Source organism: Nelumbo lutea, chromosome 1 (assembly GCF_056320005.1).
Source record: "Nelumbo lutea isolate HS-2025 chromosome 1, American lotus-T2T, whole genome shotgun sequence".
Classification (NCBI taxonomy): Eukaryota; Viridiplantae; Streptophyta; class Magnoliopsida; order Proteales; family Nelumbonaceae; genus Nelumbo; species Nelumbo lutea.
This window is the reverse complement of record NC_142684.1, coordinates 14,251,400-14,276,707: the sequence shown is the minus strand read 5'-3', so window position 1 is coordinate 14,276,707 and position 25,308 is coordinate 14,251,400. Positions and strand designations below refer to the sequence as shown.

At 36.5% G+C, this 25,308-nt stretch overlaps 3 protein-coding genes across 3 annotated transcripts; 1 reads left to right on the top strand and 2 right to left on the bottom strand.

The window, feature by feature from the left end:
* The first annotated feature begins 2,096 nt into the window (after positions 1 to 2,096).
* Positions 2,097 to 4,192, top strand: LOC148873609 (structural molecule). Its single transcript, XM_088970072.1, is given in 3 exon segments — positions 2,097 to 2,381; positions 2,479 to 2,566; positions 3,674 to 4,192. A coding segment is annotated over 1 exon segment (315 nt). The 5' UTR covers positions 2,097 to 2,381; positions 2,479 to 2,566; positions 3,674 to 3,675; the 3' UTR covers positions 3,991 to 4,192.
* Positions 4,193 to 15,845: 11,653 nt separating this feature from the next.
* LOC148873608 (Tetratricopeptide repeat (TPR)-like superfamily protein) lies at positions 15,846 to 19,397 on the bottom strand. The gene has a single exon (XM_088942323.1). The coding sequence runs from the start codon at positions 19,307 to 19,309 to the stop codon at positions 16,703 to 16,705; it is 2,607 nt and encodes an 868-aa protein (XP_088798449.1). The 5' UTR covers positions 19,310 to 19,397; the 3' UTR covers positions 15,846 to 16,702.
* A 2,388-nt stretch (positions 19,398 to 21,785) lies between these two features.
* LOC148873607 (putative small nuclear ribonucleoprotein G) lies at positions 21,786 to 25,016 on the bottom strand. Its single transcript, XM_088978354.1, has 4 exons — positions 24,872 to 25,016; positions 24,758 to 24,780; positions 22,161 to 22,282; positions 21,786 to 22,056 (listed from the first exon to the last, which is right to left on the bottom strand). The coding sequence occupies exons 1-4, from the start codon at positions 24,904 to 24,906 to the stop codon at positions 21,994 to 21,996; spliced, it is 243 nt and encodes an 80-aa protein (XP_088834480.1). The 5' UTR covers positions 24,907 to 25,016; the 3' UTR covers positions 21,786 to 21,993.
* Positions 25,017 to 25,308: the final 292 nt, after the last annotated feature.

Genomic DNA, 25,308 nt, shown 5'->3' with positions numbered 1-25,308 from the left:
AAGCAGAAGTTACCAACAAGCAATGAGTTGAACCATTGATATGAGCGGTTAAACCATTGACCCATTGACCCTTAAAATGGTTTTGGCCATTTTTTTTTTATTTTTTTAATTGGGAATCATCAAAGCAACGAGTTCCATTTTATTGTAATCTCGATCCCTAGCTAAAGATCATTATATCGGTCAATGACCCTTTAACCTGGGCAGTGAAAACATTGGCCCATTCAATGGGCCATCTATTCAAACTGAACAGTCGAACCATCGACCCAAAAATCGATGGCTAGAACGATTCCATTTTCATGTCGTATAAGTCACACGTTCGAATTGCATAACACGTATGGTACCGCTTAATGGACCTTACACAATTTTTTGTTTGTAATTTTTGTTTTCAAAACGGGTTACCCATTTTTTTTTTCTAATTGGGAACCATCCAGGTAACCAATTCCGCTTTACCCCAATCCCAATCCTAGCAAAAAACCATTGAATCGGTCAACGACCCATTGACACGAGTGGTTGAATCGTTAACCCATTGACTTGTTCAATGGTTTTTGGCTGTTTTTTATTTTTTTGTAATTTTTGTTGTTAGATTGGGCCATCCGTTCGAACCGGACGGTCGAACCATCCGCCTGAAAATCGGTGGCCAAAACCGTTCCATTTTCGGGTCGTAAGAGTCACATGCTCGAATGAAATAACATCATGGTTTTTAAAAATGACTGGAGACCGAGTCGGTCAAGGGTCCAGTTACTCGGTCGAATGGTCGACTCATTCTAACAAAAAAATAAAAATATTTAGAAAATTAAAAAAATAAAAAACGTTCAAAACCGTTAACCAACCCGAAGACTGAATCGGTCAAGAGACTGGTTATTGGGTCGAACGGTCGACCCGTTCTGACAAAAAAAATTAAAAAAATAGAAAACAATCAAAACTGTTCCAACGATCCTGTTGACCCATAAAATGATTTTTGACCATTTTTTATTTTTTATTTAATTGGGAACCATCTAGGCAACCAGTTCCGTTTTATCCTAATCTCGGTCCTTGGCTAAAATCATTGAATCGGTCAATGACCCATTGACCTGGGTAGTCAAACCATTGACCCGTTCAATGGTTTTTGTTCATTTTTTTTATTTTTGTTGTTAGAACGGGCATCTGTTCAAACTGAACAGCCAAACCGTCGACCTGAAAACCGATGGCCAGAATGATTCCATTTTCAGGTCGTATGAGTCACACGCTTGAATGACATAACACATATAGTATTGCTTAATGGACTTCACACACTCAATTTTTTGCTTGTAATTTTTGTTGTCAGAATGGGTCTCCGGTTTTTTTATTTTTTTAATTGGGAACCGTTCAGCCGGTTCCATTTTACCCAAATCCCGGTCCCTGGCAAAAAACCATTGAATCGGTCAATGACCTATTGACCCGAGTGATCGAACCGTCAACTCGTTGGCCCGTTTAATGTTTTTTGGCTGTTTTTTTATTTTTTTAATTTTTGTTGTTAAAACGGGCCGTCCGTTCGAACTAGATGGTCGAACCATCAACTCAAAAACCGATGGCCATAACGGTTCCATTTTTGGGTCGTATGAGTTACATGCTCGAATGACATAACATCATGGTTTTTAAAACCGACTTAGAGACCGAACCGGTCAGGGGTCCAGTTACCGGGTCGAACGATCTGACCGTCGGTATTTATTTTAATTTTTGTTATCAGAACGGGCCATCCGTTTGGACCAGATAGTCGAACCATCAACCCGAAAACTGGTGGCCAGAATGGTTCCATTTTTGGGTCATATGAGTCACATGCTCGAATTACATAACATCATGGTTTTTAAAACCAACTTGGTGACTGAACCGGTTAGGGGTCCGATTATAGGGTTGAACCGTTCGACCATTCAAACTGAACGGTTGGCCCATTCTAACAAAAAAATAGAAATATTTAAAAAATTTTAAAAATAAAAACGGTCAAAACCGTTAACCGACCCAAGGACCAAACCGGTCAGGGTTCCAGTTACAGGGTCGAACGGTCGACCCGTGGTTAAAGACATTGTTTTGGTACCCACGGTATTTTTTTTTTCTTTTCCTCCCACCCCCCAAAACTACTTTGCTCTTTCTCTTTATTTTCGAAACTCTTTGTTATTCTTTAATGTTCTCAACTTCTCCTCGTTTATTATCTTATCACTCTTCTTTAGTTTCAAAATTCTCTTCGTTAGTTTCGAAACCACTCCTCCTTTCTTTAATCTTCTGTAATCTTCTATTCTTTAATCATGCTTTCACTCATAAAACCCTCTATTCTTTTGTTTCTTATAAAACCCTCAGTTCTTTCGTTTCTTATTTTATCACAAATCATCAACTGGTTTGGGTGTTGCTGTAGGAAGAATCCATCGACGGTAAGAATTTCAATTCTCTGATTCTATCACTCTCTCTCTCTCTCTCTCACTCATTCTTTACTTCTCTCACCAAAAAGAATCATTTATCTTTCTCTAGACGCAAGGACTGGCTTGGTAAAGTTGTGCAACTTCGTTAGGATACAGAACCTATTCGGACGGCAAAGGTGTGCTTCTCCGTTACGCAGGTTGTTTTAAATGCCCTATTTCTCATCAACTTAATCAGTTCATCAATTTTCCAATTTCTTTCATGGACCGATTGTTAATTAGGTATATTTATTTTCAAAAGATTAAAATTAGAAGTTATTACAGGAAAAGGAAAACATTGAAGAAACCAGTGGGATGGGGGTGTCAAGTGAGGTTGTTCCGTCTTTCTTCTTCCAAAAGAAAGATGGTCGATGGGTATTTCTTTAATGGTGAGATTTATTTGAGTTTCTGGGTTTGGGGTTTTGGTTTGGGGTTTTGACTTCTACTCTTTGAAGGTATTAAAACAAAATCCCCTAATAACAGCTAGTTTTCTCATTAAAGGATTCAAGGGAAAAAAAAATTAGATACGGTACCCTTGGCATTTACAATTCAAATCATGAATCATATTCTAAATTGTAAAATTTTGATTGGCATGACTGCCCATTCAAAATTAAACTACTTCCTTGTAATGAAATGAGATGAAATACAAAGCTTATACATTGTTTAATGTCTAAGAAACATTTGAAAATTGTTAAAGTAAAAGGTGGTGGCTTATATGCTTGATGGTATTTTCAAGTAATAGGTAATGATAATTCAGAATGAACTTCCATATTGCATGGGTTAAAGTCGGGCTGCTCTTTAGGATACAAAACCTTCCAATTGGAAAGAAATCCACAAGTAATCATAGGAAAATATTGGGAGGGTTCCCTTGCTCCTTGGTAGCTGCAACATCATATCTTAGAAGCAAGACCTCTGGCAAGTAATTTGAAGTTTTGAACACCTTGCTTATTTGGTTGTGAAGATCAGCAAGCCTGGGACGTGCTTCACTTGCTTGAGAGGGATTTAATAGATAAAAATTGAATTGGTGGACTAACCCCTCCGGAACTGAAGATTGCCTTAGATGTATGGTATTGGAGAGTTGCACCAGGGGCTAGTTCTCATTCTATCTGAAATGGGGATGATTATATTGATACTCTCATTCTCTGTAACTTGCCTTGATCCGTTGTCGATAAAAAATAAAAAGTGACATGGCTTAAAAAAAATCAGCTGGAGGGCCTTGATGTTGTTGCTGCAGATTATATGTTGAAAGTGGGGGTCTCTAATTTCAGAAATGCATGGGAAATCATGGGACCAGATTGTGAGCGTTGATGAGTATGGCCTTGGTGTAAGGGAGAGCTTGGTAGAGGCTGTTGGTGCTGTCATTGACATTCTTGGCATGCAGCCCTGTGAGGGCACTGAAGTTGTACCAAGCAATTCGAGGTCACACACATGCCTGTTGTCTGGTGTATTTATAGGCAATGCCAAGGTGCTTGTCCAGTTGCCATTTGGAATTGATGGGCCCAAGTAGGTTGCCATGAAGCTGGCTGTTAGGTTTGAAGATCAAACAGTCAGTGATGCCATCCATGAGATCATTGCCAGCGGCTGATGGTAGCAGCTTTCATATTGTTGGACTTGATTTTCACCTTTTTCTACTCCTTGGTTAAGTGAGACTTGATTTCTACTTCTTGTCTACCTCTCCACACTTGTTAACACACTCTTACCTCTCTAGAATTAAAGGGTTAGCAGAATTGTCCTCTTGGATCTTGTAATTTAAATAGAGTAATTTGTTAGTTATTTGAGCCTTTCTATTTGATGGAGTTAATTTTCATGTCTATTATTGTGCTTCTATGTGTAGAAAATTTAGGAACCTGCACAAAAGAGTAAATAAACTAAGCTTGTTCTGTCGGTGTTACAGAATCGCCTTGGACTTGCTTGACGTGATGTGAGTCTTACTTTCCTTCTTTCTTTCTTAATTTGGTCCATGCATGAATTAATGGAGAACAAGTAAATCATCATAATTCTTACCTTCTAAATGCTTTACTGAAAAGTGAAAAATCACCAATGACTTTAATTTGTATCACAAGCCTTTGAAAACCCAACAGACACCAATATCAATATCTAAAGTAGGACAAAAATGTGAATTCTTACCTTTCTGATTGGTTTTTTGCTGACACTAAGTATAGGAGTAGGACAAACCATATACCATTTTTTTGCTATCTTGGTACTACTGGATCTTCTATGAAACTAGGAAATGGAAGGAGGATGGAGAATAAAAGAGGTGGCCAATGATCCAGTTTTCTATTTCTTAAAATATTATGGTAGTACAGCACATTCTCTCTCTCTCCCTCAGACACACACACACACACACTATAGAACACATGCACACAGATACCTTCGAATAATGAAATATGTAACCATTCAAATTATTGTTTTGTGACAAATGAAATACCTAACCATTCAAATTAGTGTTTCGTGACAAATGGAAGACTTTGATAACAATCTCTAAGTAGTCTAGAAATCTCTAAGTAGGTATCATACCATTCCAACATCATAGATTTACACCAAACAAGGGTTGGCTTTGCCCTTTTTCTTATAGAGGATAAATCAACATATATGTCATGCAAACTAAAACTCTTAAAGTGAAAATTTACATGCTTACTTTCTGATTATTTATATGACCCAAAAAAGTCAACATATTTTCAATTACATGTACAGAAATATTGTGCAAAGACTAAAATTCAACAGTCAAGTAGAACACTCTAAACTTTATTTTATTTTATTTTTCTTTTGAAAAAAGGTAATGCAATGCATTAAACAAGCAGAAGTAAGGTAGAGATTTTGCTCCTATACAGTGTTGGGCTGTATTGAAGCCTATACAAGCTCTAAACCCACCAATACAAAGCAATGGCTATAGAGAAGGTTGAAGACATTTGGGTCTGATGATTCTCGGAAGCACTTGAAGGGAGAAAGGCAAGGGAATGAGTATCTCATTAACCTTATTGATTTTCCTGGGCATGTTGACTTCTCTTCTGAGGTCATTGCTGCTCTCCGCATTACTGATGGTGCATTGGTGGTGGTTGATTGTGTTGAGGGTGTATGTGTTCAAACTGAAACTATCCTCCGTCTTGGTGAGAGGATTAGGCCTGTCTTGACTGTAAACAAGATGGACAGGTGCTTCCTTAAGGCTTATCAAACTTTTCCAAAGAGTCATTGAGAATGCTAATGTGATTATGGCTACATTACATATGAAGACCCTCTCCTTGGTAGTGGTGACGTCCAGGTTTACCCAGAGAAAGGGACAGTTGCCTTCTCTGTTAGTCTGCATGGATGGGCTTTCACCCTTACCAATTTTGCTAAGATATATACTTCCAAGTTTGGCGTAGATGAGGCAAAGATGAAGGAGAGGCTCTGAGGTGTGAACTACTTTGACCCTGCTACCAGGAAGTGGACTAACAAGAACACTGATTCTCCTACCCGCAAATGTGGTTTTGTTATGAACCTATCAAGAAAATTATCAGTACCTGCTTGAATGATCAAAAGCTTGGTGTCACCATGAAGTCTTAGTGGGGTATCCGAGGCTACTCAATTTCTGTACTATTTCTCATCTCATTTTTCTTAATAAAATTACCTTTGCTGATAAAATGTTACAGAAATGAACTAAGAAATTACCACATGTTAGTTGACTTCTACAACCAGATACCAGATTGTTGTAATTGGAAGAGTGGCCTAGCCTCAAACCTTGCAAAATGGCAAGCATTTATGCTCTCAATGAGTTGGATTCTCCCACTAGTCCTGGATTACAATAGCAACAGCCATCATAATTCTCCCACTGGTACCCAAAGATGATGAGTATGTTCTCTTCTTTGAGAACAATCAGCTACAACGGGCCCTCCTTTCAAGATTGAGTCCATAGGAATTCCCTTGGTTTCCTCCCTATTCAACCTAATGAACCACCCTATGAGGTCAAATATATCTTCCACCTGTTGTATGTTATTCTTAAAAGCTCTAGCATTTATTCCCCCATCAAATACTCCATGTCTTTGCTGTAGTTCTACAATGCTAAAGTATCTTACCTCTTTTTTTGTGTGTATGAATGATTGTGAAGTTCCATTGTTCACTTCAGAATCCCCTTCTAAAGATGGGATTAACAGACTGGAGTCTGTATGAGAGTTGAGATCAATAAACAAGTTAAGAATTCTGCTAAAGGTGTTGCCTGCCATGTTTCACATAGTTCTTGAATTGTTCTTGCTACTAGATGTTTTTCAGTTAATCTTAAAATAACAGGAGCTTTCATCTTTCTATATCAATAAAAATCCTATGGACTTTGTCATTGATAAAGAAAAAAGAAGAAGAAAACATTGATGTTGAACTTGTATGCACACCAAGAATGTAATATTACATCATGTGAAACGAAGAAGATTTCTTTAATTTTGCATTAAATCATTATAGAATTTGGACCCAAATGCCTCAGCCTACCAAGATTAAATAGCAGTTTTCAAGTTCAATGACCTAAAAAATTTCAAGTTCAAGGATTTACTTCAACATAGCTGGGCCCCACATTGAATTCATAAACATTGTTGTGTTTAGCGAAAATCTGAAATTCATAAAAGATGTGTTTGATCTCAATCCTTACATTTGTCATTTGTTTAACATTAGGCTTGGAAAGTAGGCAAGAGTTTATATTCCATATATACTTAATTAAATTTTCATATATGATTTTATATCTCCAAAAATGTGATTTCTAACTTATTTTCTATTATTTTCTATTATTTTCTTATGGGTTGAACATGGTAAAGGAGGATACTCCACGTGTGGATGGAGACATTTGATCAAATTTTACATGCCATTTTTTTTGGATTGAGTTTCATGTATTTAAGAACATTGAATTTGTAGCAAACACATGGATGTTAAAGCACTTTGAGATATAGTTCATGTATTCAAGAACCTTTTAATGAAATTTTAAATTCAAGTTCCATCTTATATTGTCAATTAGTTGTGCTTGCATTAAAGTAGGTTTCAAATAAATAAAGTAAAAATTTAGTATGTTTTTGTTGATGAAGGTGTTTTAGCTACAGTCAAAGAAAACCGTTGCTAAAGGTTTTTTACTTAGATTGTTGTTCTTTTGCTACTAATAGCATCAACCGTAGCTATAGGTAATTTTTTTTTTTCTAGCTATGGCCGGTTAATATCCGTAGCTATAGATTGATGCCTTTTGCTACGGACAATTTGGCTCAGTAGCTATAAATGCAAATTTTGTAGCTAAAAAGTCAAATCTGTAGTTATGGATAACTTCAAAACCGTAGGTACAAATGTGTATGTAATTATTTAAGTTAGGCTTTAGCTATAGGAACAAACCGTAGCTATAGGTTAATTATAGCTACGGATGCAGTCCGTCATAGCTATTGCCTATAGCCACCGTGACTGTAGCTACCGTTTCTTGACTGTAGTTAGTCCGTAGCTATAGACCTATAGCTACAGTTTTCTACCTTTATAGCTACGGTTTTGTTCGTAGCTATAAGCCTATTTTCTTGTAGTGAAAAGTCAGGGGCAAACCTTGAAACATGTTGGGATTTACTTATAAAATCTAGTCTTCTACCATGGGCAACTATATGTTGCAATATCTAGAGTGTCATCAAAGTTAGAGCTCAAAATTTTAGTAATAAATAAAGAGCTGCAGTTGCAAGGTTATACCAAGAATGTTGTTTACAAAGAAGTTTTAAATGAACTGCTTCCAAGGCAATCATAATAACATAAATGTTGATTTATTGCTTTTCCCTTTAATTATTGTTCTTATTTCATTTTTTTTTCTTATGTAGCAACATACTAATCTTGTTTATTTCTGGTGTAATAGAATGTCATTCAAGTCAACTCCAGTACGATACCTTTACACTCAAAGGCCTTATTGGGACTTTAGAAGTAGGCTTATCAGAAATCTTAGGATACATACATTCCAAAGGTGAAACAAAACAACAAAAATTTGTAGGATGATCCTTATTGATTGCAATGCACGTCTTATAATGTCCTAGGATTTGCTTTTTGAACATTGCATTATTTTTTCAAACTAACTACACCTTTTCAATTTTATTTTAATTTTCGTGTTTATATGAACATTTTTGTAGGGTGATGATATAGAGATCAAAATGTACATCGAAGAATTAGAGAAATTTTTAGAGAAAATTATTGAAGGCAATGTTTATTCGATCACTAACTTGCATGTGAAACAAGTAAATTCTGAGTATACAATAATTAGGGGTGACCTCCCTATGCAATTTACAAGCAAGTCATCTTTAGTGGAAGTATCAGAATCTGCACCTGAGATATCTCTTTATAAGTACAGTTTCATTTATTTTCAAAATCTGCACATCTATCAGTGTAATAAAATTTTCATTGGTATGATTATAAAGTTTCCTCTATTTCGGTTTTATTTACATTTGTATTTAAAGGCACGTATGATAAATTAATTTGTGTTTTCATTTTTTATAACAAGATGTTATTGGATTAGCCATTCATTCAAGCACATTAACAACCCTTTCCCCAAGTTCGATGAAGAGACATTCTTCTATTCGACAAGTTGTACATCTCTAGTTCTCTAAAATTATTAATATATAATTCTAAACATTAATTTGCAAATTATTTTTTTATATATAATATAGCATGCTGCCAATCACAGTCACACTTTGGGACTCTTATGCACAAATTGAGGAAAATCAACTACCACAAATTGATGAGTGTTTCGTTGTACTTGTTGCCTCATCTATAAAAGTAACAACATTCCATAGTAAATAAAACAACTGCAATGCATTTATAATATCTATAATATTCTTTTAAATACATACCATTGCATATTCAATAGTTCTAATTATATAGGATTATAGTTGATGATAATGCTTAGAGAATGCTTAGATATTATCAAAACATTGGTACATTCTCTCATTAAGTTGCCTTTGCACAACCAATAAATTTGTCTCAATTCAACTCTCTCACAATTAAGTGACACAGGTACCAATCCTCTTGAAGTATGATAAAAACACTAATAACATATTTATGCACATTACAATTTTATATATGATTATATCTATAACTAAACACTTTATTATTTAGAATTATGGCATTAGATATCGGATACCCGTATATATTGCCTACATTGACATAGAACAAGGCTTCTGATATGCATCGTGCCTTACTTGCAAGCGAAAAGTTATCCCATTAATGAAGTTTATAATTGCCATCATTGTAACTTATCCCCTGCAAGTACTTTGCCAAGGTAATTATAATCACATTATCCTATTCAATTTTTTGATATAATGTAACATAAAAGTACAATCAATTTGTAGGTATAAGGTATGCATTCATCTACAAGACTATAGTGGCAAGAAACCGTTCATTATCTTCGACAAGCAAGTTGAGTTTATATTTGGGAAACCCATTTCACATGTTAAAGAATTACTTTCTCAAGTTAAGAAAATTACACTTGCTTTTTTTGTGTTTTTTCTTAAAGCTAATTCCTTATGATAAGTAATTTATTTTATTAATATATTTTTCACAAGAAAACCCAGTTGAAGCCTTAAATCAATTGACTCATGAATGCCTTTGGAAACCCTACACTTTCATTGTTTAACCACCAAGACAAAGCTCTTTTGTTATTAGTTTTATAATTAATGTTGATTGGGCCGAAGAAAGTTTACAACTTTTTCAAGAAATTAACAAGATTCAAACTCCTCTAAGTAAGCACACCAACAAGGTAGTACATTTAAATATATTTAAGTGCATGTTTATACTTATTTCCTATTTTTTGTGCTTAAAAGTCTTATTGCTTCATCAAATTCTACACTTGGAATGCCTATCTACATTAGAGAGCCAAGTATCATTTCTTTATTCTTCCTATTCTCTCCTCATTTTACTTTGCTTCTTGCTATTTTTTACAAATCAAATATTTATTAATATTTTTTATTTCAACTACGCTTACCATTAGGGAGCCAATTCCTATAATTGAAACAAACACACAAAAATCATAAGGTAGTCCCACCTAGCTGAAAAACAGATGCGCGCGCTAGCGCGCTAGATCGAGCAGCGCCATTGCTTGCTGGATGTGTGTTAGCGCAACGGCTTTCGCGCGTCAACGCTCATGGAGTTACACTAATGCGCATCCGTTTTCTTAATGTTAGCGCAACGGCTTTCGCGCATTAGCGCTCAGTCCGTTGCTTGTTTGCCTATGTGCGCTAGTGCACCCTGTAGTTTTCTCGCTTGGTACCCAGGTGAAAAGTCATTCAACATTCAATCACCCTTTCAGAAAACGTTATCATTGCAACATAAATGCAATTTCTCATTAATTATTTCTTATATTTCGGGTGGAAAAAGAAAAACAATTTTTGGAGAGGGTAGTCACTCTCAAAAGTGGAATTAATGATGATTTCCACTACAATGACCACTATTTCTTTCAAGTCCAATGATACTCTTTCGTTTTTCAGGAACAATGATACTCTCTATAGGTATATAGTGCCCACTCAGACCCTCAGAGAACATTAAAGACTGAATTGATACCACGTGGTTGCATACGAACAGCCTACAACCAGCCTTCTTGCTGTGATGAACCTGCGATGCACCACAAGACTGCGATGAACTCATAGCATGCATTGTAGAACCACGATAAACCCGTAGTTTATCGCACGCCCTCGACGAGCCCATTCGTAGCCTGAGCCAAGGGAAACCTGGGCCGAACCCGCAGTGAGGCTTGGACATGCTCAGACCTGCGATAAACCCATGACTCGTTATGGAACGCGGCAAAACGCCACATAGGACTAACAAGACATTGCCCACTGGGTGGTGACGTCACTAGCGCCACATCGATCAAATAAGGCAGACAAGATGTGATAGCACACGTGAGTAATAAGGGCTCCTAAGTGAAAGAAAAGACTTCCCTCAGAAAGATCCCCACAAGACACGTGGCAAAACCCCAGTGGTGCACTTAATGATTGATAGTAAACACAATATCCCCTTTCCTAATAAGAGATGAGCATCTTCATCTCCTACCTTTTAGGATCTCAAGATCTCCTCCATAAGTAGAGATCTTCTTCGTATTGAAATTCATTCAGCACTCGAGCACCCTTAGCCTTAGACTCCCAACTCTACCCCTCAAACCCAACACCCTAGTTTGAAATCCACTCTCGCCCTAATTTATAGCCTTTCTTTGTTTTTCAAAGAAACCACTCCTCCGTAAGCCTTACCCTACCTACACTTTCTTTAACTTTCTATACTCTTAATGAAAAAGACATAACAATCCTTTTTATTATATTTTTTCTATGTGGTTGAAATGTAATACTCTTATAAATTTGTTTTCTTAGTTTATTTCAATACTCTTTGTTGTCTTGTGCTAAGCACCGAACTTTCACTTATATGAAGAAGGTACTGCCCATAATTCTTGTTTAGTTTTCTCTTTATCTTCTTTGCCTGTGCTTAGCATGGGCCTTTCTACTAGTATTACTTTATTACACATGTATTTAAAGAAAATCGGGGATAGGGATGGGCTACCCCTTATTGTGTAGTCCCATGAAGCAAAAAAGAAAAAGAAAAAAAAAAAAAAGTCAAATATATGAATGGAGAAAATTGAAAGAGGTGGTGCTATTCTTAGTTGGAAGCTTTTGCAAAATACTTGCAAATTTGTTGTCCAATTGGAACGATTTTCTCATCTTCCCAAGGGACTTTTGTCCACAAAAGACAAATATTAGATAGAGTATTAATTACTAATGAACCAATTGATTCAAGAATAAAGAGTGGTATAGAGGGACTGATTTGTAAAGTGGATTTGTTACATCTTTTTACAAGATTTGTAATGTTCAGAACTCAAGTCTCCCTTAATTAGCAATGTGATTACCTCAGGTAAGCTGCATTTCTATTATGGACTACTATTCTAGGCAAATGTTTGACCAAAGATACTTGCTTAAAAGAGGTGTACCCTTACAATATAAAAACTATGTATTATGTAGGTGTGATAGGGAAACGACAACCGACCTATTCTTGCACTACAAAGTAATGAGAGAGCTTTACTCATATTTCTATAAGAATTTCAACCTCACCTGGTGTTTTCCAAGGATGATTTTCGAGTCTGGGTTCTAGAGGTGAATAATCTACCACATATGATTTGCAACATAAGTTTCCTATTAGACTGGGATTAATACTTAGGCCAAATCATTGAGTTTATATGGTAGATTTTCTTCTTTTTTTTATTGATAGTTTTAGTTTTTAGATTTTTCCTCTCAAATCTTTACAAAGCTGAAGTGTTGGATCAAATAATTCCTACCTTCAAGAATTTGGACTAATGTATGTTTTGGCAGTTTATTGTCTCTTCCATTATATTAGTCCAATTTTTTGAATTTAGAGATAAATTGGAAATTAACACATTGAGCACTTCTCTTTGAGTCCATTTCAATATTGATTGGTAAGTTTCCAACACATTTCAACCCCATAACTTACCCCCTGTTGTCACTTTGCTTTGTCATTAGATGACCTTAGATTCTTACTAAAAATCTTACTTGAATATCATCAACTCCAATATTTATTCTGTTTTTTTTTTTTTTTATAAGTATCCATTATTTATTTTAGTTGTTTATGTTTTCTACCATATGCCATAACAAAGGTTTGTCTTAAAGGCTTTTCTAAGATGTATTTGTATTCTATTATAACTTATAACAAATTTTTTTTATAGGTAAACTAATAGTAGGATTTTTACCCTAGTGATCTTGAATGTTGGAGTACATTTATTGATGTAAATTTTAGCAAGTTTTAGCCTTATGACCCTTTGTTAAAACATCCTTTCTATTGTAAATTACAGAATGTGCAGCCATTTCAATCTTTGATATCCCACTTTCTTCTTCTCAAAATATTGTTAGCTTGCAACCTTTATGTTATCTTTAGTATTTTTTTATTAGTTGCAACTAGTTAATTCAATTAACTAGTATGGGGATTTGACCAATCAAATAGCTTCATAAAATTATGGTAGCCAATAAAGAATTTTGGCTATGATAAGACTTATGATGGTATAGTGGTATTTTGGTAATATTCATTTTAGAATTATGCATGTGAATCCCCTTCTATTTACATCCTCTCAAATATGACATTTCTAGCCACTTTAAGTTCTTGTATTATGAAATGAAGTTCAGCTTTGTAGGAGCTCCCCAACCTATAGGACTAAAACAAACATATAGAAGATCCATTTGCATGTAGCTTCATTGGCTTTGTATATTCATGGTGGTTCTAATTTAAAAATGAAAAGCTTGAATAAATAAATAAAAATTAAATTACAATTAGAGGAAAGAGGAAACCTAGATTATATTTTATTCATATTCGTCATAGGAAAGCTGAGCAATAAAAAAAGCAAGCTATTGCATTGTGATATATACATTTAATTTTCTAATATCAGGAACATAACTTAAATGTCAGGGAATGGTTACATCTACAAAACCTTTTACCAAATTGTTGTCTCATTATGGGAACATACAACTAGTTAATGCAAAGAATGTGTTCTATAATTACCTTTTCAATAAAGAAAAGAGTTATCTTTGGTTGGGGCTTGAGATGAGGACAACTAGAATGAAGCAGCTATAGTTGCTGTAATCAAAGATTAAAAGAGAGAAATGAATGAAATGTCTACGAAGATTGGAAAATGGGAAACATATCACTCCATACTTTCTGCATTACTCATTATCCAAGAAATAGAAGAAGTGGATGAGAATCAAGAGCAAAATCACATGCAAGCACACAAGAGAAGGAAAATAAATACTTCATTTTTTCCCCTGCTTCCCTTCAACTTTGTGAGCCAAAGTACTGAAAATATATGCTAACCTAGAAAAGAAAACAAAGAAATAATATAAAGAATTTAATGGAAAATAGAAATCAGATATAACAAGATAAGGAAAATATCATACCAACCAGATGAAATAAACCTCAAAAGAATCATCAAATTATTGTGTGCTGAAATTTGTTGGAATGAAGAGCAGTTCCAGGTTCCCTTATTCTTAGAACGTCCTCTGTATTTAGGGATTGAGAACCACTCTCTATAGACAGGGAGAGAGAGAGAGAGAGAGGGAGATGGTGTACTGTATATTAGAATTAAAAGCACATGAGATAGGGGCAATTTTTGGTATTGCAAGGCGTTATACGATCTCCATTTAATACAATATGTGGGGAATGGGCCCTAGTGCCCGCCTTTTTTTTTTTCTATTTTCTTGTAAAATTTGCCCACCTCATATTATTCCCATTTCCCCATATCTGCAATTGATACTAACACCTAAAAGTTGTCCATATATGCAGTTTCCCTTGTTTCTTCCATGTAGATCACTTGCGCTCTTGCCTTATGCTACACTAAGTCACTAACCAATGAAAATTCACCAAAATCCAGATTATCTCAAAATAAAATTAGGGTCATTTACCTAAATGTCCCTAAGGATTTTACTTATGTACTAAGACTACCCTTTAGTTTGCAAATTAAAACATCCCTATAATTTGCAAATGCTTTAATTAGTTGACCTTCCATGATCAAGCAGGGGTGGAACTTGGGCAGACCTAACCCAAGTATGACCCAACCCAACCTAAGTTTTACCCCAAGTTGGGCTTGAATTTTAGGGTTGCAGGTTGGGCCTGGGTCAAAAAAAAAAAAAAAAAGAAAATCATGCCTGACTTAAACTTGGGTTGAGACCTTATGTATATATATTTATATTTATATAAAATATATTCTTTTTTCTAATTATATATACATGTGTGCATGTATAAAATATGTACTTTTAGAGTTGTAAATGAAAGTTGTACATATTTTCAATAAATTATACTCTTAATTTGAACTATAAAACCCAATAAGAGATGAATATATAAAAATACATACATAAATTCTTTTAAACCCAACCATGTCGACTATGGGTCAATGTCAAATGTGTTTTATTGATTACAAACACACCTGGAATATTAAAGCTAATTATGTGTTTAAGTTCTTATAGTCAAAGCTCGAGCTTAAGCATTTTCATGTTAGTATGTATCATTCAGTTGGTTTGCAAGAGAACATGATTAAAGCTACTCAAAAACATTCATGATTTGTTTAGTATTTCTGAAAAAGAACAAGGCATATGCACAAGAAAGTCATTCGAATGTCTACTATAGTTTTTTTATTTTCATGAAATGTAAATAGATCATGTGCATTAGCTATGGGCACAAATCTAATCATATTGAACCTTAGAATAGGCTGACTAACCATTGGTAATCTTTGGAATGGGATAAGAAAGTCTTTGGTTCAATTTAGATTGGTGTTGGCCAAGAAAAGTTGGTTAAATTTTCTTGGTTGAGGGAGGAGTTGATCCCTGGTCGTGAGGGGACATTTCCCCAAGTGCCTACACTGAACTATGAAAAATCTGGAAATTAGGAATCGACCCAATTTTTAGGCGTGATCATTAAAAACTAAAAAAGCCTAAAAGCTCCTTTCTATATGGTATCCATAAATAAAATGACTTTCGACCAAAAGGGAGAAGCACTTTAGCAAAATTACAGCTTTACAATTTGATGAAGTTATCTAGCATACAAGGGCAACCCAGTGTGTACAATGCTCTCGTCAATGCAGGCGGAGTCTGGGGAGGGACAGATGTAAGCAGCCTTACCCCTATAGATACACAGAGGCTGTTTCCATGATTTGTACCCTGATCACCCAGGTCACAATGAAGCAACCCAACCGTTGTAAATAATTAATCACATTTGTAGCATTGGGCAATGGTTACCCTCAAATTGGTACTTGCACATTATCACAATACAAAAACTGGACTGTGTGATGACAACATAGCTAAACAAAATAGTGCTTTATGTCATAGCATTGCCAGTTAAGTGTCAATAGTTGCAGACCCCACCTCACTGCTAAGAAGCATTCAGATATTGCTGTCCAATGTTAGATAACTTATTGCAGAGTAGACCATCCACATGGACTGGCTTCAACAATAAGTCCATTTCCTCCCCTTCCATGTTTGATCAACCATCTATCATGTACAACAACCTGCAATGTTCGGTCACTAAGTGAATTGTGGAAACGGATTTGTCTAACTTCCCCTTATAAAAAACGATAGCCATTGATATAGCCATTAGCCTGCAGAAACCTGAGTTGGATCAACCATCCTGCATGTATGACAGCCAACATACGATACCAGCTCAAACCCGATGCTCAAAACTCATACTATCCATTACCAATCCATCCGGTAGAGGTCATCATCCTGCAGCTCATTAAACCAAGAATTTAATTATTCCCATCTGTTATTGCAATTGCCATCAAAATTTACCAATACGCCCTTGGTTCAGTCATCAGATTCAGAAATACTGCCCATATTACAAATGAGAGGTCTATAACCAGCAATCTTCATCTCCTCGGACAATTCTTCCAACTTTGCATATATAGCACCAGACTGAGAGTGATTTTGATCCCCAGACATGAACCTGTTCACAACACCACCAACCTCAATCCAACTGCAACCAGCCTCCTTCCTCAAACCCTTCTCTTTCATACTCTTCCGCACTTCATCAACATCCTCCCACTTCCCCTCCTCAGCATATATATTTGACAACAAAACATGATAGCCAGCCATGCCATTCTCTTTCTCCATTTCAAGCAGCTTTGTAGCAATTACTTTGCCCAATTCAAAATTTCCATGAATCCTACAAGCTCCTAGAAGTGACCCCCAGATTCCGACCACGTTACCCTCATTTCCTAGTTCCTTGACAAACTCGTAAGCTTCCTCCACTCTTCCTGCCCTCCCTAACATGTCAACAAAACAACAATAGTGTTCAGTTGTAGGCTGAATCATATGCTCCCTCTCCATTGATTCAAATATCTGGAGACCTTCATCAACAAAGCCTGCATAACTGCATGCTGACAAAATTGCAACAAAAGTGATTGCATCAGGTTTCATGCCAGAGTGACACATTGACTGAAACAGAGAAAGAGCTTTTGAACCCAGTCCATGTTGGCCATAGCCTAATATCATGGTAGTGTATGTGACTGAATTTTTCTCATGTAGGCTAGCAAACACTTTTTCAGCATAATCAATGGCGCCACATTTTGAATACATGTCTATAAGAGCAGTGCCAACAAATACATTTTGGTCCACTAAGTGGCGGAAGGCAAATCCATGGAGCTGCCTTCCCAGACTGATTCCTCCTATTAAATTACAAGCAGGAAGGATTGATGCAATTGTAACAGCATTAGGTATCTCATTTTGCTTGAGCATCTGCCGGAGCACAGTAATACCAAGCTCAATGTACCCATTCTGTACATAACCTGAGATCATGGCATTCCATGTGACTTGATCCCTATTTCTAGTGTCATCATTATACTCAAAAAGACGTTTTGCATTGTTGATCAGACCCGACTTGGCATACATATCTATCAGGTAGCTGTCCATTCCTTCCAATTGAATCCCATGTCTGAAGAGGTAAGCATGAGTCTGCTTTCCAATTTCCCCATTCTTGACATTTGATGCTGCTGAAAGCAAAGCTGTTGCAGTTATATAATCAATCAGGAACCCTTGCTTCTGCATCTCATATACCAGTATCAATCCTTCATCATCAAACCCATTCTGTACAAAAGAAGAAACCATGGTATTCCACGAAACAAGATCTCTCTTCTCTGACATCTTCTCAAAGACTTTGAAGGCAGATTCAATGGAATCACACCTTGAATACATAACGATTAATGCATTTGAAGTAATAATAGAATGTGCCATTGAATTCTTAATCACAAAAGCATGAATCTGTTGCCCAAAATCAAGCCGTTGCAATTGCGATGCTGCTGTAAGAGCAGAGAGAAAAGTTACACTATCAGGCACAATCTGATCCATCTCTAAAACCTGAAGGAAAAGATTGAGGCCTTCAAGGGGATGATCATTCTGAACATACCCGTCAATCATAGTGTTCCAAACTTCTGTGTTTTTCTCTATAGACAAACCAAAAACCCGCCTTGCAGAATTCATGTCAGCAAGCTCTGAATACATGAAAATTGCTGAACTAACAGCAAACAGATCATCAACATACCCATTACCCATTTTAACAAGTGAACCATAGAGAACATCAGAGTTCTTTTTATCTCCAATCCCTGCTACTGCAGGGAAGACATTAATGAAACTAACAACAGTTGGTTTTATTCCCATTTTCAACATCAGCTTAAATTGCCTTATAGCTTCAACATACCGTCCCGTTTTAACATACCATGCAATGATTGTATTCCACGCCACTACGTTTCTCTTACGCATTCTATCAAACAACTTCTGTACTAAGTCGAGCTTGTAAAATTCCACGATCCCCTGACCCATATGTTCCGCCGAGTTATCAATAGGTGGGCTCAAACAATTAGCGTACATATTCAAAAGCGAATTATTAACAATTACACTGGGATTAGAATGAGAGCGAAGAATCTGACAATGTACAGCTCTACCGAACTTCAATTGCTTGGTTTCGGCACACGCTTTAAGAGCGGAAGAATACGTATAAGAATCAGACCTTGTGGCGCGTGTGTTCTTCATCCGGACATAGAACCGGAGGGCTTCCTCCGGCATGCCATTGCAGATGAACCCAATTATGATTGTGTTCCAAAGAACGGTGGTGGGTCGGGGAACTGTGTCGAAGAGGCGGCGAGCGAGCTCCAGTCGGCCTTCCTGGCATAATTGGCTGAGACGGAACCGAAGTGTGGGGGTTTTCTGTTTTGGGTTTAAAGAGCTTTGGTGCTGTAGAAGAAGCTGAGAGTTTCCATTGAGATTGGAAGGCAGCACTTGTTGCTCTTGTGGTTGGGTTTTGGTGGGAAGTGCTGAGATTGTTGAGCTTGAAGATAATTGGCTCTGGTTGTGATGGAATTTGCTAGAGCTCGGACTCGGAGGAGAGCTTGGGATGGGGAGAGGCACGGTTGAGGCCATGGCTGATGGTTCTGGTTGGCCTCCTTGAGTTTCTTCTTCCCATATCTCTACGTGCAATCGTGTATCTGGTTTCTTCCCATTTTTTCACTTCTTGTCCTCACAATTTCCTTCTTATCTCTGAAATGCCAACTTGTGAGGGCAAGAAAAGTAGGGGCCCAGGGTCCAGGGCCCAGTCTTATGGTTATGAGCTATGGGTAATTGGGCTAGGATATGTCCATAGACTTTTTTTTGGGTAAAATTCGTCCATGGGCTTGAGATTTAGGCTGTGCCTCGATGCTCATAGATGAGAATTTGACCTGATTTGTCTGTGTTGGGCCGAGGATTCATCCTGAACCAATTTTTTTGGTTAACTTGTGCAGGTCTCAATCTTCCCTAATGTAAGCCGGATGGATAAAATTTAAGACCCCGCATGAGGGTTGAGACCCTACATGCTGTTTGAAGTGTATGTGATTTTGAACAGCATTTTTTATTTTTCAATCAAAAGGAAAGTGTTTTTTGTCAGACAAGTCAAAGGTAGTGTTTTTCTAACAGTGGGTGTCAATTTATTTTGTTTACTAATCCGCTTCCCATGTTTATAAAAGAGTTTTAATTTTTAAGATCATATTAAGCAACTTAGAAATTAGATTAACAAGAAGAGACCCGTGCGATGCATAGGCTAGTGTTAAAAATATGTTCTTAACTGAATTGGTTCTCAGTGAACTTAAATAGTTTCATATTTAATTTTTTAATTCAAAATAAAAAAAAAAATTTCTAAAAGGGTTGGGAACTGAGAAGCAATACAGGAAATCTGATGTAGACAACTGCTTTTTAAAATATAGTATAGATAATAAAATAAAATAAAATAATTGTATTAACATTCTTCCATGACAGGTCAGATACTCTTTCTTTTTTTCTTCTGTCAAACCATGAACTAAACCATGCAATATGGCTCATTGAAGAGAAAGAAAGATTTAATTTTATGATATTTATGGACTTACAATTAATACAATTTGAGACTTAAATTAGCACAGACTCTGTTTTCTTGTAGATTATAGATATAGCCTTTTATGATTTGGGAAAACCCATAGATGATGTAAAATATGATAACTAAAATAATTAAAACAGATAGTCACATGAATTTCTGGTTACTTAATAAAATTAGAGAAAGTCAGTGCTTGCTCTGAAGAAATCTTCTATGTTATGTTAAAAAACCAGGTAAGCAAGGCATTTTTTATATTATATTCAAAATCCCAGAGGAATTTTTAATATTTCTCTCAAGATTTTACACTTAGTCCCCATTCGTTTTTTTGGTAAGTTATTTATCCGGTAACTATGCAATGCATTTACCTGTATTTTTTTTTTATTTCTGAATTAAATAAGATGATGACCGTTTTAGTCATGTCATTAATTTTGTCCCACCCAAGTATTGGCAATTTTCCCCCAAAAAATTCACATATGCGCCCCCACATGTGCCCCACAATACATCCCAATTGTGTATTAGGAACAACTCCCGGACCAATGACAAGCATGGGAGATGTCCCCCAATGCACACTGATACATGCATGTGGGGCACCTGCGGCCCACATGAATGAAAACATACAGGTATGGAGATGTTCTCTAGGGCTGTCAATGGGTTGTGCCTGGCTGGAATCAGTAGTGGCTCAACAAGAAAAATTAAGGAACCAAAACCAAACTAAACCCAATAGGATCTGTAATTTTAGACACAAAATAAAACCCATTGGCAAGGTTTAAATTTTCGACATGTATTGAGGGCTTCCTGATACGCCCCTACAGGGGTATTTTGGGGTTTAACCTGGTTCAGGGGGTAAACAGGCCTTAAACCAACCCTTCTAAACCAGGTTTAAAAAAAGAAACTAAGAAAAAAAGAAATGAGCCTAATATAGGCTAATATACATTTTGAACCTTGCCAATTGGTTATTGGGACATTTGGATCTGACTCAATGGACCCAATTAAAATAAACAAAATCCATACTGGCTTCAAAAGGGAGTCCTCTTTTGATGAATAAATGGAAATATCACCTTGTAAATTTCTGGCAATGTCATTCGTGGTCTCAACCTGGCAGGATCGATATAAACCAATTATCCAATCATTCCCTCGATTTTTTGGGTTATCTTTCAAGTGTACGACTAAATGCAAGGAGTCAAATGCTAGAAAATTCATATCTAATAAATATTGCTAGTAAGAAGTTGGAAACCATCGTCCCAATTATTCATCTGATTGGAAAAATATTATAAATTTAAGCTTGATAAAACCAGTTTCCAACCAATAATAATTGAGACAATATCAGAAACCAGAACCAACCCATCAATACCAGTTCCTGGAACAACCAGCTCAAACCGTTTGGGTCTATCGGGTCGGACCCGACCCATTGACAGATCCTATTGGGTCTAGTTCGGTTCCTTGGTTGATATTGCTTAGCCACTATAACTGCTTCTTGCTCTCTCACGTCTGCATATGGGTAATTCCAGATTTCTATTTTCCAGTACAACATTCATCTATAATATCTACGTTGAAGGATATACATACTGTACCCACAAAGAAATTATCTCCATCACATTAAAGTCATAAAGCTTCCATTTAATCCTTCATTACAAAATATGTTAAACCAGATGCCACCAGCTCCATGCAATAGAAAATGTTCTCAATTGATATGCTACTGTAGCAGTAGCCATGGTGAATTACACTACTGCGTTTTGTTAACAGGCTCAAGAGCTTCAATCATCACCACACTATTTCCCCTGATGACCTGCAGAGAAAAAAATCATGCCAATTAGCTGGGCTAAGTTAAACAATGTTAAGTAGTCGTAGTGGGGAAAAATCCTACAAAAAGATGAAACATCCAGAACCCACCACCATCCCTATATCGTTTTTCTCATTTCCATTTGCTTCTACTGTGTTGTCAACCACCAGATTCATAAACTGATCAAATCCACGGAGAGTCCCAACCACAACTCTATTTGCATTCAGCTTGACTGCAAGAAAGAAGAATTAGTGCAGGTCTGGTATCTACAGTCCTAGAACTATCATCAAAATCAATAACTGTCTACTGCCACAAAAATGCATGAATAAAGATGATAATATGCCATCACAAGCCCTCTGAAAATGAATCTAGTCTCAAAATTGTGCAATTCAGAGTTTCAGACAAACAAGACAGGTTTGTGGGCAGCAAAAAATCTATTCATATCAAATGGCCATTTAACCCTGTATAGACTTGTCCATTTGTCCAGTTGAGGAAACAATAGTGACAAACAATAAACACATGGTAAACCACTGCAAGCATCAAACACAAAAAAGGCACAACTCCAATGTTAGATTAAATGATCTAACAGGAGAACAAAATCACAAGTTCTAACATGACATTGCATGACTCTTTTGACCTTCATCATAATGCAATGTTCGTTTGACTACATACATAGATAAACATGTAACAGTCAAAACAGTCTTGACATTGCACTTCAATATACTATCCTTGGTGCCTTGATAAAAAGCAGCAGTGCTTAAGAATACTTAACACTGTCTACAGAATTAGCTTAGATAAGTCAAAACAAGCATCCAACACAAGTAAGAACAACAACTCTAACTTTAGATTATATCGCTTACTCATAAGGTGTAATATGATGTTACTTAATTCTTTTAAGGCCTGACATGATACAGCGCTCATCTGGATGCCCTACCTAACAGTGGGTGTAACTTAGCCTAGTCATCCATAACTTTGAAATTGCACTTCAAATTACTAAGTCTTAACCAGAAGTTGATCCACCTTGGATCAAACTGCTTTAAAGATGATTTTCAAACTGCCCCCCTGGGTCGATTTAACCCTTAAACATTGTAAACCAGATTCTATAGTTGTTTTTTTTCAAAAGTTCAGAGCTGTTCGATTGATGATTTGACAGTTTGGCTCAGTGAACCTTTTAGATCCCTTTTCCTATCAGACATATATGGACATCCTGCAGTGGCAGTTGCTTTTGTTGTCTGTACTGTTTTGTTGGGAAATACCTCATCATGAATAGCCTTGTTGGAAGGGAAATGGATGTTTCGCATATTGTGTCTTGCAAGTCATTACTCACTACAACAACAAACCATTTACCCATGACAATGATATAACTTCAGTTTCCTTGGCCTCATACTTTGAAAATTTATGGGGTTCATTGGTGCTTTCCCAGTACTATGTGAATGCTGGCAGTTGAAAGGACTCAGTAAGCATAGGAAAGCCTACTGCAGCATCTCCCCCTTGCCATATTTTGGATAACAGGGTGCTGTTATGGACAATCAGCATGGCTTACTTCCCAATGACAACACATAATTCAGAGACATAAATCACTCGTCTTACCTTCAGTGTGATTCACTGTATGCATAGAAAAGTAGAAAACAATTCTATTTGATATTAGTTATTGGCTCTTCAGCATAGTGATTACCGACTTGTAATGGAATGTTTTGTATCTCTTCCACTCCGATTTTGTTATTTAGGCTGCATTTGTTTCCATGTAAAGGTGGGATTGGAAGCAAAGTTTTGAATAAAACAGGCAACGATAAAAATGACATTTTTACAAGTTGAATACTATTCCTACCTACTCTACATTGAAATAAATGGAACCTTGGTGAAAATCATTATGCTTTTGTTTAGAAAACAAAAATATGGATATCCGGGCCATAGACAACACTAAGAGGACAAAACCCAGGCCAGCCCCCTTTATGCCTTAAAAAGTCGTCCTAGAAACATCAAAAAACATTATTTTTTTGATAAATAACATCAAACAGCATTTATTTAATTCAACTTCATTTAGCAGGTTTAATATCAAAGTAGTTGCTAATCTGGACAAGTTCATACTTCCAATCTACCTTTGAAATCATATGCATGTACATGCGAAGATTCCTAAATAAAGAATTTTCAGAGAGGGGTTGGGAGAAGTGCAGCATTTAGCAACCCTCCCTTCCCCAGTCCCCCCGCCCCCCGGAAAACACAAAAAAGGGCAATAGTAACTGGGAGAATTGACTAAGCAGTTTGGATTTCATCGGAGAAAACACTCATGTTAATCAGTAAGTCAGGGAGTCACGACTAACACATAAAGAACACATATAATTCCACGGATCTTCATCAGAACCACATTACACAATGTTAATCATGGCTAAAATGCCACTTGAAAAGCTTCAACAGATGCAAATGGGTGTTCCGTGTTAAGTGAGAAAACAACCCAGACATCTCACCTCTTGTTCATACTACAACAAAAAAAGAGAAAAAAATGCAAATTTTCAGCTTTCAGTTCAAAGCAATTCATCCAAGTATCAACAACATAACGAAAATCCCTAACCTTACAATTTTATTTTTATTTTATTTTTTTGGTGGAAAAAAATCCTTAACCTTACAAATTTGAAAAGACAAAGAACAACAGATTGTTCAAAGGCAGGTGAAACTACAAATAAAGACTACACTGAAATCAAAAACTTACTCTGAAGCTTCTTGTCCATGTACCTGTTCCATTACAGAAAAAGAGAAAAAAACAAATTAATCGTTGGAAAAATATAAGAGAAAAGAAGAGGAGGAGAGAATATCCATTACATACTTCTTCAAATCCGGAGGCTGGCCTGATCTGCTCATCGTGAATCCAGGAGAGAGATAGAGTCTTTACCAGTCTCCGCGATCTCTAAAACCCTCGAAGGCCTAACTCGCAAGCAGCGCTCAAAACCCTAGCAAAAAAGTTCCCACTCACTTACGGAGAAAGGGCTCAGTAGTCAAAAGACTCGAAACAAAGCAATTGCACCGGAGAGTCGACCGGGTTCTGAGATGGCTCGAAGCCCTTTAGGACTGACTGGGCCAAGCCGACAGGCCCCACAAATTAGTCCTGTTCATGGGCGGAGAAGCCCAAAAGGCTTGGCCGCGGATTCGGGTTTTTGTACCGACCCAATAATATTTTACATAAGGAATTTTTTTTCCGGCTCCCACAACTCTTAATTTTGCCCAAAAAAATTCACTTTACACTATGAAAAATTATAAAAGGGA

Excerpts from the sequence above, each read along its gene's own strand:
- LOC148873608 (XM_088942323.1), bottom strand. The coding sequence starts at position 19,309 with ATGGCCTCAACCGTGCCTCTCCCCATCCCAAGCTCTCCTCCGAGTCCG.
- LOC148873607 (XM_088978354.1), bottom strand. The coding sequence starts at position 24,906 with ATGAGCAGATCAGGCCAGCCTCCGGATTTGAAGAA. Across the intron at positions 22,283-24,757 it reads CATGGACAAGAAGCTTCAGA|TCAAGCTGAATGCAAATAGA; the intron begins GTAAGTTTTTGA and ends TCTTTCTTGCAG. Across the intron at positions 22,057-22,160 it reads AAAACGATATAGGGATGGTG|GTCATCAGGGGAAATAGTGT; the intron begins GTGGGTTCTGGA and ends TTTTCTCTGCAG.